The sequence below is a fragment of the Sander lucioperca genome, chromosome 11 (assembly GCF_008315115.2).
Source record: "Sander lucioperca isolate FBNREF2018 chromosome 11, SLUC_FBN_1.2, whole genome shotgun sequence".
In the NCBI taxonomy this organism is placed as follows: domain Eukaryota; kingdom Metazoa; phylum Chordata; class Actinopteri; order Perciformes; family Percidae; genus Sander; species Sander lucioperca.
The window spans coordinates 34,294,282-34,311,410 of NC_050183.1; the positions used below are offsets into that span (position 1 = coordinate 34,294,282).

The following is a 17,129-nucleotide window of genomic DNA, read 5'->3' on the forward strand; positions in this document are numbered from 1 at the left end:
TAAATTATGTATATGTCTGGTAATAATAATGTCCCATTTATTTTAAAATAGACGATGAAGCAGGGGATGTTTATGGGCGTGGCTACACGGCAACCTGTCAATCATGGTAAAGGCTTTGCAATTTGACCCTCTGACTGTGTGTTTTCACTTCAAGTTAATTGGAACATTTTGCTTGCCTAAAAATGTTTTGTTTAGCATTCGGTAGCACCTTGCCAACCAAGCTAGCTAGCTATTGCCAGTTTAGCTGGAAACAAAAGCATCTTTCCTATGTTTTGTAGGAAAAGAATGCTTGAGGCAGTTTAGAATATAATTCAATTTAAAGTTGTATTGTCTTTCTATTTTTTTCTGATTTTGTCGTTTTTTTTTCTGTTTTGTTTTTGTCTTTGTCTTTGTTATCTGACTCGATTACATTGTAAATAAGGGTTGCCCCTCAATGATCTCTCGAGGATAAATAAAGGTTGAATGAATGAATCTTAAGGAAAAGTTTGCAGATTTTCTGTTTACTGTTGTGCATTCAGATGAATGGTGCTAGTACCTGGAGGTCCGCTTTTACCCGCCAGTAAAACTCAGACGGATGACTCGTTTTTAGGAGAGACAAAAATTAGGATCACTCTTTAGCGTTTAACTTAGCGCGGCACCATTGCAACTATAAACAACAATGGCTTGGCTGTGTCATACTCCGTAGCTTCACCCTCTCATCCAAAAATTGCCACGTCTGGTTTCAAAAAACCAAGATGGCGACCAAATTGAGGCTTCAAAACTGTAGTCCACAGACCAATACAGTAGGTGATGTCACTGCTGCTATGTCTATTATTTTGACAGTCTATGGTAAGGAGGCAGGTTGGTGTTGCGTTTCCGGAAGTGAAGTAACGTAACCGATGTATTGATTTTAACATAACACAATCTTTTTCTGAACTTAACTAACTAGTTTTTTGTGCCTAAACCTAACCAAACTGTGACCGTTTCACAACGTTAACAACAATTTGAAAATCGTGACCATTAGTTGGTTTGGATATGAATACGGAAAACGCTCCTTTGGGTCGAATTAGAGGGTAGGAATAAACAACATATCGTTGTATGGTTTGGAGGACATGTTGAGATCTTTATCTTGATAATATACACGGCCAAACCACATTCAAACAAATTATCGGTATGAATTTTTCATTGGTAAAATACACATAATAATCAACTGTCAACACATTTTTACAATCACCATCATCATAATTGCATTATTAGCTTCAATGGAAACTTAAAGACTATCTATTGAGAAAAGCAAAGGGCCAGTATTTTAGTGAGCTGTGACTGATTAAGTTACTGTAGGGGTCATTTTATCATATAATATGAATCCTTGTGGGTTGAATTAGTGATTTACAGGCTTGTACTGCTGACACACAGAATGGGGCTAATATGATTAGTCTGGGAATACAGAGGGGAAGAAGATAAAAGAAGAGACGTCCACCATACCCTCTAGAGTATCACTTCTCATCGAAGCTAGAGAGAAGAATTGAGAAGTTTTACTAACTCTGGGGTAATGTGACCAATGAAGCAGTATTATTTAAAAGTTGTGCTTATCTGTAAAGATGTAGATGGAAAGCCAGATCTTTGCCTGAGATGAGTTTGAGTACAGTGCGTGCTCAGACCATGAACCACCTGATTAGATTAGGTCCAAATGGTCCAGACAAGTATAACACTCAAAACAAGAAAACAACAGTTTAGGTCCCAAAACATCAAGTTTGTTTTCCCCATCTCACTACTAGACTGTGAAAATCTATTTTAATGGCAGTCTGAGAACCAAAGGCATAGCTGCACGCTGTAGAGATGGTAACAGAGACCCGCCACTTACTTTTTTCCTCCTCTGTTAACAAAGACGCCACTGTGTGAAAGTTCAGATCCCGCTGAGGCTACATATCAGAGCTAAGCAAGTGCCTTTTTAGGGAGAACACAGTATGCAGTCTTTGGGAGTTTATCAGCAAAGTGACTACATAAACAACCACAAAGCCTGATAAAGAAGAACAATCTACAACATTATAGCAATGTAATTACACCAGGATAGTAACTGTATCCCCTGGTATTTGTGGTTATATATCAGTGAACATGAGAATAATTAAAGCTTTGACATTTGCAAAGTTTAGCTGTGTGAAATGGGATCATGTGACATACTGTGAATTTTCTTTGTTTATGTGCTTATCTCTTCCTCAGTATTCTGAGAGTATTTTACCAGTGTGTTGTTCCTTCATGTGATTTCAATCTCTCTTTTTTTTTTTTTTGCTTTACCAGGTGGAGCTGCATCTGAAGCCGATTCAGTCTTTGTTACGCCACCAGAAGCCACTGGTCTTTGTGCTCAACTCCCCCCAACCACTGATCTGGAAGATCAAGACAGAGAACCTGGCCCAGGGCATTAAACATACCTTTCATGTGAGTCCAGCATCACTAAAAGCCTTTAAATCCTACTTCCTAAAACTGTGTATTAATTTCCTCACAGGCTAAACCGTACTCCCATTTCAGTAGCCTTCCTCCCTAAATAAAATATATACTGTGATGTAAATTTGCATGGGAGGCCTTTCCACACTCTACAAGAGGTCTTCCATGATAACCGTACATGCACGCACATGTCATTGACGCGAGGCATTAATCTCTGTATACATAATGTTTCATCAGTGCATACTTATTTAGCTACAGCTGTACACTCTCCTCAGAAGTGTGCAGCTGAATTCTTAACATGTTCTTTTGTATGATTGTCAGATAATTGTGGAACTAGTTTTAGATTAGTATGAGTTTGATTAATATGAATGCTCTTTGATTCATATCAAATGATTCAGTATTTTATTGCAAGTTTTATTTATTTATATGTGTTTTGCGATCATTATTTTACCAAACTCAAACTAGTATCACTCCCTAACATCATGCTGTAAAATGTATTTTTGTAAAAAGTTTGTAATGTGCTTTGTCAGCTTTATACTCACACTCTATAACCACAGGGCTGAATCTCCAACAGCCTCCCTCCCTCCTGTTAACAGTCCTGTTGATAGCTTGGCAGCTGTTCAGATCAGACAGGGCGTATCCGTATATCACAAAAAACCCTAACAACGGAGAATGTGTTGTAGCAAACACTACTAACCACTAAAACCCTGCTGAGTCAGAAATTGGTTCCTCACGCTCTGATATCTGCTGAAATCCTAAATTATATTGGCAATTTCTTTGTAAATAATGATAATATTAATAGTTGCATTAAGTGTCCAATCTGAGGTGAAACTGATCCAGATGTGTTACATCAGCAAGACACTCATTCAAAAAAGAAGTCTTCATCACTGACTTAAATTGAGACTATGTAGCTTTTGCAGAACAGCAGACACTGTGGCCACAAATGGTAGTTACAGGACAATGGCACATTGGATTTGCCTTAATTTTCCAAGATTCTCTTCATATTACTTTTCTTTGACATGCTAAAATGTAGTGTTAAAGGAGCACTAGTAGAGAATACTCATCAAACCAGCAAACTGACGGTCAGTTCCACAGCATCTACAGTGTTTAAAGTTTGCGAACATCAGCTAACATTAGCCACCATAAGCTACTGGTCATACCAGGCCAAGGTTGTAGCAGTACAACTTTAATTAATAGTAATAGTGAGTATTGAATTGAAAAAATAGTGTGTTTTATTGTCTACAGTATGAATTCAACTTTTCATTTATAAGAGAAAGCAGGACTTTTTTCTTTTAAAAGTTACATTGTCTGTCAGCATCAAAATAGCTCAACAAAGTTAGGACCAAAGTACATATGAGGGAGGAAGAGAAGAGGCTTTGGTAAGGGATATCTCAGTGTAGTTGGAGCCAGGTCCCCTGGAGAGCAAGCCTTTTTTAGTAAAGGTACCAGGGGGCCTCGCTGGGAAACTTAATAAAAAATTTAAAAATGGACTGCTTTAGTGCCCATGTTCAATGCCTGTCACATAAGAAAAGCATAGCAAAATAAGACCCAGACATCTCAGCCTTGGCTTTGCCATACAATATTGCAATGAAAACATGTTTCTTTGCCTTTATGTGCTCAGAAGGCTTTTCTGTATTTTTGGCTTCCCAGAAGTAATCATTTTCAATTGTATGTTAACACCACAGCATTCTCCAAGAATGCATTATCAGGTACACAAAATGATTTCCATATGTGGTCTAGTGTTTACTTGCTGACCTCTCACGCACAAAAAGTCCTGCCGTGAAAGCCAATGTGACACAGAGAAAAACATTCATGGATTGCAAAATCCTTGTGTTATGCACAGGCTCATCTGGACACACATATTTTATAAAGAGCCTTGTGCTCCACTTAGATATTTCTCTTTGTCCCAGCCCCTTGGACCTTTAGAGCAGTCAGAGAATTATAATCTTCTAGAACATATGAAATGTTTTTAGGCTTATCTGACAAGTGACTTCAGGTAGGGTTGGGCAATATATCGATATTATATAACGATATACTGTATGAGGCTAGATATTTTCTTAAATTTGGGATATCATAATATCGTAATATGACACAAGTGTTGTGTTCTCCTGGTTTTAACTCTTGTGTTGTCTTCCCATCGACCATGAACTTGTTGTCCTTCCGGGTCAAAATTTGAAGATTAACCTTTCTTGGCACCAATTGTCAAACCTACAACATTGCCGCAATATCGATGTTGAAGTATTTGGTCAAAAATATATTGTGATATTTGATTTTCTCCATTTCACCCAGCTCTACTTCAAGCAGATATATTAGTGAATCATCACCTCTGCATTGAGAGTGATTACTGTACACTAAAGATGGTTGCATAGTTAAAGGATAGTGTTCTGACTTTCACTTATCTTGCATCCAAATAAATATTAATTTTAAGAAGATTCTCAGAGAAATGTAGTTACCGCCTTGCCTGGAAATTTTGAGGTCCTTTTTTACATTTTTCTTGTACATGAGTAGGATCATAGCTTTCAGAGAAATACACACCATGAAGACATAAGGCCCAAGTTACAAGGACTCCTTTTAACAATTTTTTCCTGTAGTAATGGAAATAAATGCTCTCATGTCAACTGTTGCATTTCATGCAGATGGATGTGCAACTGTTGCATTTCATGCAGATGGATGTGCATCCGGCCTGCTTGAATTTTCCTAAGCTGTGATAATGTGTGGTCAGTGAGATGTGTGTTTCTGTCAAGACCAGCAGGTCAGCATCACAGTAAATGTCTCCCCTTGTCAGTGGTGGCAGACAGAAAACAGCTGACAACCATCATTAAGGCCTACAGTCCAGGCAGAGCTGTTGCTGTTCGTCTGGGCTAATGATGTTGGACCTTAGTGCTTTTGCAGAGTGAGGAGTTTTCACTTCTTAATCTCTAATGAAAAGAGGCTGCTTTGAATATACTTTTTTTTTAAATGATAACATACATTTCTGTGTTGAAGGAATGTGTTTCTCAGAATATTGTACAGTAGCTACTCATGCTCAGCTATTTATCTGACTGGAGCAAACATATATTTTCTGAGACAAAACTGACATGTCTGATGCATGATGATTTTCAAGTGGGGCGAGGAGAGAAAAAGGAATCTTAACAGTAAAGAAGTAGACCCCTGCAGTCAGACAAAGCTGAGCTAATGGCTTTTTTAGTGACCACAGGGCCCCCTGCTGAATAAGGTGTTAATATGTGTTTGGGTGACAGCACTGAGCCCTCTGGCAGTGCAAGCTATTGGTATCTTATCCACCATCCTGACTACACATGGCCATAACCCAGAGAAGTCCCAGGTTCTCAGATACTCTCCACAGTAGTCTCGCATTGCCAGACCTTCCTCGGTCTGGCTAGTCCACACAGCATTCCGGGATGGGAGAAAAATGTGCTCTGGTTTATTGGCATTTCATTAAACCAATTACAACTGTCTTGGACGGCGCTAAGCACCAACGGGGCAACGGTGCCTCTGCAAAATAGCCTCAGGAATGAACTTGTTTTGGTGGAACATGTGTTCGTTCAAAAGTTGTTTTAGTCGTGCAACAGAAAACTCAGATTGGACAGATAGTCTAGCTAGCTGTCTGGATTTACCCTGCAGAGATCTGAGGAGCAGTTAACCATAGTCCTCATAAATCCACCGGAGTTTAAAATTCCAAAACAAAGAAGGCAGAAGGTGATGTGCATCTGGCCAAAGTGAGGGACATACGGCGGAATTTCCAGGGGCACTGGAGCAATCACGGAAATTAAACAGTGACACCTCCTTAACATGCCACACAACTCAAATACCACACGACATCCTGCTGGAGGAACAGTGACCAAACTTTTCTTCACTGTTAAGATTCACTCTTTTTATCAGTGATAAATTGCAAGTGAACGTTCACTAAATCTATGTCTATGCTCGCTTTACTGTACACGAGGGTGCGCCAGCCAAAAAAAGACGTCATCACGTATTTTGCATAAAGAACAAAAGCTCTGCGAGTTGTTGCGACGCTTGGTCATGCACATCATAATTTTTGTTAGGTGCCTTTTCAGACATGACTGCCATAAATAATGATAAAAGCAAAAACTTGAATTAAGCAGTAAATTAAATTAAAGCAGTCCTCAATTATTTGTCTCTAAATATTTTAACCATGTGCTACTTCAACACAACATACAAATATTACTCGGTCCACTACAGATGAACATTTAATATCAAAGAATTCACATTAGAGACACCACAGCTGACTATCCTTTAGCAATTTGGCAACAATTAAGCACATTGACCATACACGCTTTAAGATATGTATGCTGAAATCCAAGCCTCGACAGGCTTGCCGCATTTGGACAATCATTTAGGGGAGGGGTTTAGCGAATGGTCAATTAAATTAAAAACTTGCATTTGGCCACACAAGTATTATGTACCATGACCACAGGTGCAAAAATATCATTGCATTAGTGGTCCTGCCAATTCCCACGCTTTCTGATCTGTGCCTATCACGTGGAAAAGTTGCTGTGGTTAGCTCCCAGAGTAACAGAGTCAAGAGGAACTGGTTTTGAGCTTAACACTTCAGAACAGAAACCCACTGCCAGACCTCCCTCACTCTACCCTTTCATTGGAGAGGCTGTTACCTGCAGCAAATTGGACTGTAATTCGTGCCTGCCTGTCCTTGTTTCCTGGTCCCAGTGCTCTGGGCTCCGTGGACACAGATGGGCTGCCTGGAAAAGCATCAAAGACATTGAGCATTATGTTGCTATTGGCCACTGGACCCTGCCTCTCTTTAAAATGCAGACTTTTATTGTAAAACATGCAAGGCAAGAATCATCATAGGTTTAAAATGACATAAATTGCCAAATTTTATTTTACCAAGGGACACTAGGATTCCAAGTGAGAGTGTGCTGTTTTGACTTTGTGGCCATGTGTATATATTTCTTTTTGATGGGCTGTGTTGCATCTCTGCTTGAAAGGCTTGATCAGGAACAAATGTTTTGTGACTCTGGATGGAACAATACTGTAAAGTTTTGCTGTTGGCTTGTGTTGCCTATTGTTTGTTTGCCAAGCTTTGCCTTTTCACTCCTGTGTTTCTTTCATTAGTTCAAGGCTCGTAGTAGAAGCTCTTTCGCTCTCACACACGAGCACTTCCCTCAGTGTAATTGTTAATGGAAACCACGGGTAGCGCTAGCCACTATTGGTTTTTAGTTGGAGACAGGAATGGCAGAGGAACGCTCCAGAGTGGCGCTGAGACATATGGTATTGTTTTCTCCACAAAAGAGCTTGGCAGTTCACAGGAACACACGCACATTTGCAGCGTGTTTAGCTCCCCATAGCTCATCAAGAGAGATGAGATCAAATCAGCCACAAACACATTTATCACATTAATATCACCAAAGATGCTCATATCATCTATCAACCCTTCCTGCACTTTCCAACCCCCTCGTCTGTTTGCAACACCTCTTAATTTCTAAACAGCTTTTTGCGATTTCCCAGGCTCAGGGTGTTGCTCAGTGGAGGATTACAGCTCTATGATAATTGATCTCAAACATTTGGCATGCCTTCTCCTTTTTACTGCTCATATGGCTGTAATATGTTGATGCTAATAGGCAGAAAGGGTACTGTTAAATGTTTTGGGCTATGTAGAGTACTGGCAGATGTACTTCTATCACAATAGATAATGAATAAAGGTGTTATCTTAAATTTGAAAGATATTAGAATAGTACTTTAAAAATATATAATACTGAACTAACAGTGGTTATTTTATATTAGTGAAGACAGCCGTTACCATTTGAGTTGTAACATGCATGCCTGCAAATGCTATTACAAACACACGTACATGAGTTATTAGCCTTGCGAACATAAAAGTACTGTATGAGTCTCAGTCCCGATGGTATGTTACTAACTTCTCCTCTACATTCTTTGTTTACCCTCAGCTGCCAAGTCTGAGGAATACCTCTTAAGTCGAGGTTAGATCCAGTTTTCATGTATTTTACAGTAACACATTACAAGGTTTTCACAGCTAACAAAATCTACCTTCAGGACACTTTTTGGCAGTAATAGCATAAGATTGCTTAATAAGAGATCAGCTCTATTTTCAACCAGTGAGGTTATGCTTTAGTTGGCAGTCGCTTGCACCTCAGAAGAACTCTGCTCTCTACTCTAGAACTCAGAGACACTGGTTGGACCTTTTTACTTAATGTGTTAGTACATAAGCAACAAAAGTAACAGTATTAACAGTATTGGGTGACAGCTTATGTAAATAATAAGTATATCCAAATACTACAGATTAATATACACATAATCAATAAAAGATGTGATGGAGAGATGCAAAAAACCCTCAGAGGGGCTTAATACTCTCCAATGAATAATCAAATTAAGATAGAAATAAACTAAAATACTGTAATATATATATATATATATATATATATATATATATATATATATATATATATATATATATATATATTTCTCATGTATTTATTAAAGTCCTATGAGCCATAATCAAGTCTATTTGAAAAATACCATTCCTTATTTATCCAATGGGAAAAACAATTAAACAGTCCTCATATCTTAAAACAAACAATGCAAAATAGGGTTTGGAGATTTGCTAGTTAGTAGAAAAGGTCAGTTAACATTAAATCCTAGTGTCTCATCAGAAGATTTAAATGATTTATGAAGGTATTGACACTGTGTCAGCTGTGTGTAAAGTAAGCAGGATTTTGGAGAGGTGTAAGTGGAATCCTCTGCCATGGAGTTCTGAGCAAATGGACCAACTAAAGCCACAAAAAAACTAACCTGATGCACCAGATGGTTTGTTACACAGAACCATCTGAGAAGTTGTCATTGGAAACTGTTTGGACAGGGCAGACACTTTCAAAAAAGACTTGACAGCTGATTGGAGGAACCATCTGTCTATCAAACTCTTCCCGAAGCCAGTAGGGAGAAGAGTGAAAAACTCTTCCTTCAATGAAGATCAGAAATACTCTCCAGTTCTGATATAACTGATGCTGCTAACCTTTTTAGGAGCCACCATTGTTGTTTTGAACGGACATTCGCCTCTCAGTGTTGTTACACACACCTAAACCACGCCTGTAGCTGCCAGTAGCTCCTCACAGGACACTGATTAGTCCAAACCAATGTGGTTTGGACACAAACACATCACTTGAAGCCTGACAAGATGGATTTTCATGTGATCTTGGGATATCACAATAATCCAGCTGCTGTGCAATGTAACAGGTTTTAAGGCAAACACAGTTTAGTGCCAAAATGAGCACCAGAATTTTACCACGCCAACTAATCAGCATAACACAGCCTCTCAACCCGCCAGGAAATTATCCAACATTCGTACAGGCAATAAAATTGAAAAAAACTAAAACCAAAACTGTGTTCGCCCTAGCTCTAGCACGGGCTTTGCCCCTGCAGGAAAATAGAGCCCTTAGTATTTTGGGTCTGTCAATAGAGCATGCAACAGTGGAGACAGACAGAGAGAGAGAGAGAGAGAGAGAGAGAGAGTTTGTTAAAGCCCAGAGTGGGTCTCTCACTTCCCTGTTTCAAATTCCTGAGGTTTTCAGTGCTCTGGAAGGCCTGGAGCTAATTTGGATTTCAGGCTTTCCCCTCTAATTCTTTGTGACTGATTACAGTCGTATTCCTGCAATTAAACTGATAAACTCTACTGAGCTTGGCAAGGTAAGCGAAGAAACCCCAGCCCCTCCTTACTGGCTCAGGGCACCACCTCTTCGCCATCTTTCTTTCTGTTTCTTCTAGCCGTAGTAAACACACTAAAAATAAAATCAACCTGAATTCTTCGACAGAGTCTGTCTCCTAGGCCCCAGTATTTACTGCCTCTGGTGACAATGCCAGGAACATCAAGAGGAGCATCCAGAGGTCAGACAGATGTTGCGCATGAGGGGATTTGAACAGTTTTGTCTGAAAAACCTAAACACTCCAAAGGGATAATATTATATTATCATTGAAGCATGATTGCAATTTAGGGACAACTTCATAACATCATCACAAAGAAGTGATCTTAGTATTCCTTTTGGATTCAAATGGATTTAATGTTTTAATTGGGCCTGCCAGCACTGTCTCAGCTCATGCATACAGATAGGATACCTAGGGAGAAAGAAAAACAAGCATGGCAATAAAGTGAGGTAGGCTGTCTAGACCGTGTGCTTGGACTTATTTTGGTTGTTCGGTAGGTTTTTCAGCACATGTGAATGTTTATCTCTGTGAAATGAAGCATACGGGCTGAGCTCCATTAAGTGCTAAAGGGGTGGTCCTTCCTCAATATGGCTAGGCCAGTTTCCCTGTCAAATGCAAATCAGCAATTCTGTGCCCTCCATAGTTTTACAACTTCTCCCTCCTTTTTAGTCTTTTTGTGTCAATTTACTTTTCTTCTTACTATTTCACGGCTGGATTCAGCACATCAACCACCTCTTTATCATTTTAGTATTCAGTAATGTAACATGCAAAACATTATTGTCTGAATGTATTGAAAATGTGTTTTTTTTATGCTAGCAATTTTACACCTGACTACTAGCATAGCTTAGATGTTTGTGTGTGAGTGTTTTACGTGTTATGAGTATGTATGTCCACCTACTGGCGATCCTGTCTGTCAGTCTTCTCTGTTATCTCCTTGTGGCCATTTTTAAGCAGACCTACACACATGTGATGACGCACTGCAACGCAGTACACTGTATAAACACTGAAAACCAGACACCTTATTGTGTTGAGGAACATGTGTAAAAAATATGCAGAGAGTATTTGTAGAAGCTTTAAAATAACGGTTGGGATGAAGTGTGAAGGATGGGTTTCACCATTGTTTAGAGAGCAGGTTTAATTTTGGAAAGGCTTATTTTCAGTCTGCCTGCAGGTTTTTCTTCTTCACTTGACTTTTATGTGCATATCCTTCTCAACAGAGAGGTCACAGATGTTTAACTATTAAGTGAAATACAGAATATTTAATCAATTATTGTTTTACTTTAGTAAATATCCCAACTGAAAAAGATGCTGGACATCATTAAAGCTGAATAGAAAACATGCAGTTCCTGTTTTTAGGCATTTACTATCATATTGCGCAGAACTGAAATAACATCTTATCACAGCTCTTTTGTCCTATAACACTCTTGTGTTTCTCCTCCTCAAGATATCTGAGGGCTCAGAGGTCCATTTTCAGCCGGGAAACTTCTCCCTCTCCTGCCAGATCCAAAAGGAGACCCTTCCCCATGGCAACGAGCACCTCCTCAACTGGGCCCAGAAGAAGTACAGGGCAGTCACCTCTTTCTCTGAGCTCAGGATGACTCAAGACATCTACATCAAAGTTGGAGAAGGTGTGTACTAGATTCCCAAAATTCCCAACATAGCTCTAGGCCCCTAGGCCTCCCCATTCCCCTTCAGCTCCCATAACTTCACTTAGCTTTTGTGTTTGAACCGTGGCTAGAGGTTTACATGCACTACTCTGAGAAAAGAATTTCCTTCCCTCAACCGGCATTCACCCTTTCACACTATTTAACAGGCAACCTGTGGTAATTCTGAGCTGTGGCTGCTTACGGCCTTAAGAATTATTGGACCCCACCAATATACAGAAAGTGCATGAACTATGTATTTGAGTATTTGGCTGAATTACAAAACATTAAAATCACTGCATGCATTTTCATTCATTGTTATAGTTCTACGTGTTTAATGTATAAACAGATGTTTTCTTTAGTTGAGACTAATCTTTTTATTAGAGGGGTAACAATTAGTCAATGAATCAATTATATCTATAAATAATGAATCTGCAACTATTTCAAAACAAATTTTTCAAGCACAATGCTAAATATTCCCTAGTTCCAGTTTTTCCAGATGGATCTTGTGCTTTTATCTTTGGGGAATGGAGATAGTAAATTGAATATTATTTGGTTCGGACTGTTACTCTGTTACAATTTGAAGACGGAAAATAGGAAATTGTCATGGACATATTGTGAAATTGTATCAATCAATTGATTAAATAACCAAATAATATTTTTATATAAAATAAAGACTTTTTGTGTGGCATATTTTGCTGCATGGCTACTATCTGTATATAGACTCTTTTTTATGAACAGATAGATATTCAATTATTACACCACAGGTTTCTGTAAAGGTAACGTTTTGATGAGATATTCGAGAATCTTGCTGGATAACAAAAAGTGAAATGATAACACGTGTAATTCAAAGTTATTCCTAAATATGTTAACTACTGCCTAACTTCATTAAAGGTGCACTGTTGAGTTTTCATGTAGACAGACAAAAGTTATGTTTGCATTATTTATTATTCAACACTATGTGTATCCTTGAGATCTAACAATTGTATCGAATGCATTTACTTCCTTTGTAAGATGCAATATTTATATCCATGTTTGCTAACTGGCTGTCTTCTTCTTGACTGCCTTCGCAGGAGCAATGCTACTACAAATAGAGAAGTTATAGAAACAAAATAAGAAGTGCCAGGATAGTGATTCAAACTAAAAACTGCAAAATAGGCAATAGGTATTTAAAGTGTGAATTAGGTTTCAGACAGATTTACAGATAGTCCCTGACAATATATTAACCCTGGATACAAATTCTTGGAAATGTCTGTGATTTGTCTCTTTTGCCAAGTGGTGTTACTTCCATTGTTCTCACTAATATGATAAGGCTACAATAAAAAAATAAAAAAAATCTTTCCGGTGGGCATACCAAATGTCGGGGGGGTGCAGAGGTAAGATTTCACATTTTTTCCAAAAGTAAGGGGAGGGGGGAGCGTGTCTCAAGTGAGGAAGCACTGCGGGATTCTCACGGGAGGCTATGATTGATCTTCATACATGTTTGAGCCGTGGACTTTCGATTCTTCACTCTCAACTGGCCAGTCCATACAGTGAACAGACAGCACGTCGGACTTCACAATGTATCAGCTCTCAGCCAGGACAAAGTGTTTTTAATGAGCATCTTTCACCACATGGAAATAAAACAAGGCTCATGTCTAGAGAGAAATAATGGCTCCTCTACTGTTGGTGATAAGTTCTCTCTCTATGATGTTAGTTGCCGTGGAGAGCGGAGTGGTTGCTCAGCCTGGAAGCGTTTGGCTTGTGTCATTAAAAGCTGTGGTTTGGCAAAAGCCCAGAGTGCCATGATGTTTACTTCAAGCAACGAGCTGTAGATTTCCACTCCTTCACATCGTTAGTAGTGTTTCACGAAGATGGACAGATTCTCCCTTTGCTTCCTAACCAGGCCAGTACTCAAGGTCTCCTCTCAGCTCTTTCAAGTGCCACAAGGGTTCCGGAAAGGAAGATGCCAACCTTCAGTTTACACTTTGTCTGAGGCTCTGTTTGCCAAATAAGGAAGCAGCTGTCTTGTGTTTTCTCTGAGTGCTGAGAAGGGGGTGTAACTTTTCACATTCTAAAAGTACTTTTTAGCAGTTAGCATTTTTTGTAACAGTTGTGAAAATGGAGGGAAAAACACTAGACGCTTGTATAATGTGGCGTAAATGTATTTATCAATGCTATTGTCCTGTTATTGTAGAGGAATCCTGGTAGAAATCATTGTTTAGTTTTCCCACGTAAAAACCAAAAGACAAATTTCCCTGTTGATAAAAAGACAGGTCATGCCAACCAGATCACGCCCGACCTCATCCAACACAGGGCTGCGCTTAGTTAGCGCTGAGACAACGGGAATACCAGCTGCAGGTCTGTGTAGTAAAGGGAGCAGGGAGACTGTTCCTCAGCTGGAACAGCTGGGTCAAAGCAAACATCCACTCTACTGAAGTCTACGTGAGCAGGACATTGAATTCCTCCCAGAAGCAGGGGGTGCTGTTCTCTAGCTGACCTCTTGCTCCGACCTCCCCATGGTGGAGGGGTGACAAAAAGTTGTATTTTTCCTTTGGGGATTCAGAATAGCCTCATGGAACCCCTGACCAGTAACATAAACACCCTCTCCACTTTCAGATCCACTGTTTTCTGACACCTGCAAGATTGATACCAAGTTCTTGTCTCTGAACTACCTGGGCGGCTACGTGGAGCCACAGACATCAAAGGGTTGTGTCCTGTCTGGACCCGACAAAGACCAAGAAGTCCACATCATTGAGCTCCAAGCCCCCAACTCCAGCAGGTGAGCAGCCAAAGCCAAGAAAACATGTTGTTATAGTTTATTTTTGAGGTCAAGATGCTTTCGCGAGTCTCTGTGGAGTTTGTTTTGGATGGAAACTGACATGAAGGAGGGTGGGGAGTTGTTGTTCACTTAGTGGTGTTTTTTTGAGAAAGATATTTCAAAACTGGGTCTTAAAGTCCAGGTTGCCAGATAACCTCCTCACTCCCCCAGTGGAGTGATTATTCTGTTCACCGAAAAGACCACAAATCTGGGAATGTGTTCGTAACTGCGCTGTATCTCACTTCAGTGCTATCTGGTCTGTAGTGCATATGTCTGCTTTTTTTCTGGGAATGTATCCATCTTTTTAATTAGTTGGCCAGACACAGAACGCATGATAACACAATGCAGACCTAACCATCCAAAATTATTTTTCTCTCCCTCCGTCTCTGTAGTGCTTTCCAGGTGGATGTCGTAGTGGATCTACGGCCTCTGAGGGACGATGCCCTGCTGCATCGTGACGTAGTCTTGCTGCTCAAGTGCGCCAAGTCTGTCAACTGGGTCATCAAGACCCACAGTGTGATTGGCAAGCTGGATGTAGTGGTAAGCTAGCAGCATGACAATAGACAAACTCTTCCCATTCAGAAGCATCTTTTTTTCGTTTAAAGACAAAGACACTTATATAGCTTTATCACACATCGCAGTGGCTTACAAGTCATGTTGCAGACAGAAATGTCACTACTTTGCACCATTGACCAGAGAATTTGTCACACCAGAATGTGTGTTGAATTGGTGCCTGGTCTACGCTGCAGGAGAGTGTTGGGATAACAGGTTAGGAGGAACTGTGAAATTTCATTGTGGCAGCTCCAGGGATTGTCATCACATTCAGAGTGGTGGGGGTATCACATATTTTCAGAGCCAAGGCTACTGCAGTACTTCAGCTGCACATAGAGCCTAAGCTGCTTCCCATCAGTCACGATGTGAATTACAAGCAGCGCTTGATTTAGGCACCTTTTTAAGCTGCAAGCTGTTAGGACCTCCCTAACACACACATAAGACAAACGCTGGCTAATTACTGCAATATATCTGAATGCCCTTTACTTAAAAACTATGGTTTTATACATATCAACACTGAGTATGAGTACACACTTTTGATATTAAATCTTCATTAGTGTTACTCAAGTCTCACAGGACCCTTAGCAACTATAAGAGTATGACACCTATGTACACTTTGGAAGAATAGTTTAACTGTAGATCATGTTGATGGGGAGTTGGCAGTTGTCCAACCACCCTAATTGCTCCAGGGATGGAATTTTAAACCTTGTCTTTCTCTAGAGTGAAAAAAAATCAGTGCAATAAAACTTATTTTTAATGCACTGAATGTAAAATATTTCATGTCTGGTGACTTTTGGTATTTACAGTATGATGGACTCTCATTGCCTATCGGTTTGCTGTTGCTATCCCTAGACAGAATTCAGTGGAGGTGTGTAAGGGGTTCTGTGTTTCCTCACTGTGAAATGCTGATACTCCTATAGGGCTGCTGCAGCCATGACACTGCGCTTTTGCAAGCTGTGGTGTGTTTGTACAGCTGCCTGGCCACTGCTGTACAGTAAGTCAGTCAGGTTGTGTGAGTGTGATGCCAGGTCAAAGCCTGTGGTACTTATATCAGCACAAATGGATTGTAATGCCTCTGGTGGAGGTTCCCAACAGATTTGTGTTTGTTATACCAACATTACATTTTGACCTTGTACAACACTAAAGCAATTTTGATCAGTAATGTAGATCATTTTAGCATCGCTCTGTGGATGGCAATGTCGGTCTGTCGGTCAGTCTGTCCACCACATTGGTCCAGACTGAAATATCTCAACAACTATCAAATGGATTGACGTAACATTTTGTACAGGTAGGCATTTTTGGTTTTGGTTTTGGTCAAAGACTAAGGGAGAGACTGCCATGAAATTTGGTACCCACACCCTGTTATCCCCCTGAGGATGAACTTAACTTAAAATAGTGACAAATGCCAATCACAAGTTTTCATAGCACAGGATAAAATCTTAGAATTGTGTGTTTTTTTTTTTTTTTATAAAACCCAAATACATTTAATTTACAATGATATTAAACAGAGAAAATTATAACTTTTGAGGACCTGGAAACATTATTTGTTTGGCATTTTAACTTGAGAAATGATTAAGTAATGATTATCAATTCTCAAAAAAGTCTAATTTGTCCAGCGACTAATCAACTATCTACAATCTATCAAATCTGGATATTATGGTTGTGTTTTAACAATATTTACTTGTACATGTAGCCTATGTAACGTGATACCTATTTAAAACGAATTACATCAATGGCATCAGTGGTTGTACAGTGCATAGACCATAATGCTTAGCAACATGCTGAGAGTCCATAGCAGGGTTCAGCTCAGCTTTTTACATTTACTACATGTACATGTTCACAACTAACCAAAAAACATGGTAAATGTGTGTTTAAATGGTTGGCTTTGAGTTTTGCCACTGGTTTGTAGCTGCCCCACATTATCATCAATGTTCATCCACAAAGGGATGGTCAGTCTAAATAAAAAGACATTTTTTCTTTCCAAATAGCTGGCATTTTGACTTTTATTTGACAGCAGT

General features: G+C 39.5%; 1 protein-coding gene across 3 annotated transcripts in view; it reads left to right on the forward strand.

The window, feature by feature from the left end:
• The window catches only part of tgfbr3 (transforming growth factor, beta receptor III), an 86,340-nt gene that overhangs the window by 44,447 nt on the left and 24,764 nt on the right, over nucleotides 1–17,129 (forward strand). For all 3 annotated transcript variants that reach the window (XM_031318225.2, XM_036007239.1, XM_036007238.1), the window contains 4 exons: nucleotides 2,278–2,415; nucleotides 11,561–11,744; nucleotides 14,358–14,520; nucleotides 14,952–15,099. In XM_031318225.2, the coding sequence (XP_031174085.1) occupies nucleotides 2,278–2,415; nucleotides 11,561–11,744; nucleotides 14,358–14,520; nucleotides 14,952–15,099 (633 nt within the window). The remainder of the gene's footprint in view (nucleotides 1–2,277; nucleotides 2,416–11,560; nucleotides 11,745–14,357; nucleotides 14,521–14,951; nucleotides 15,100–17,129) is intronic.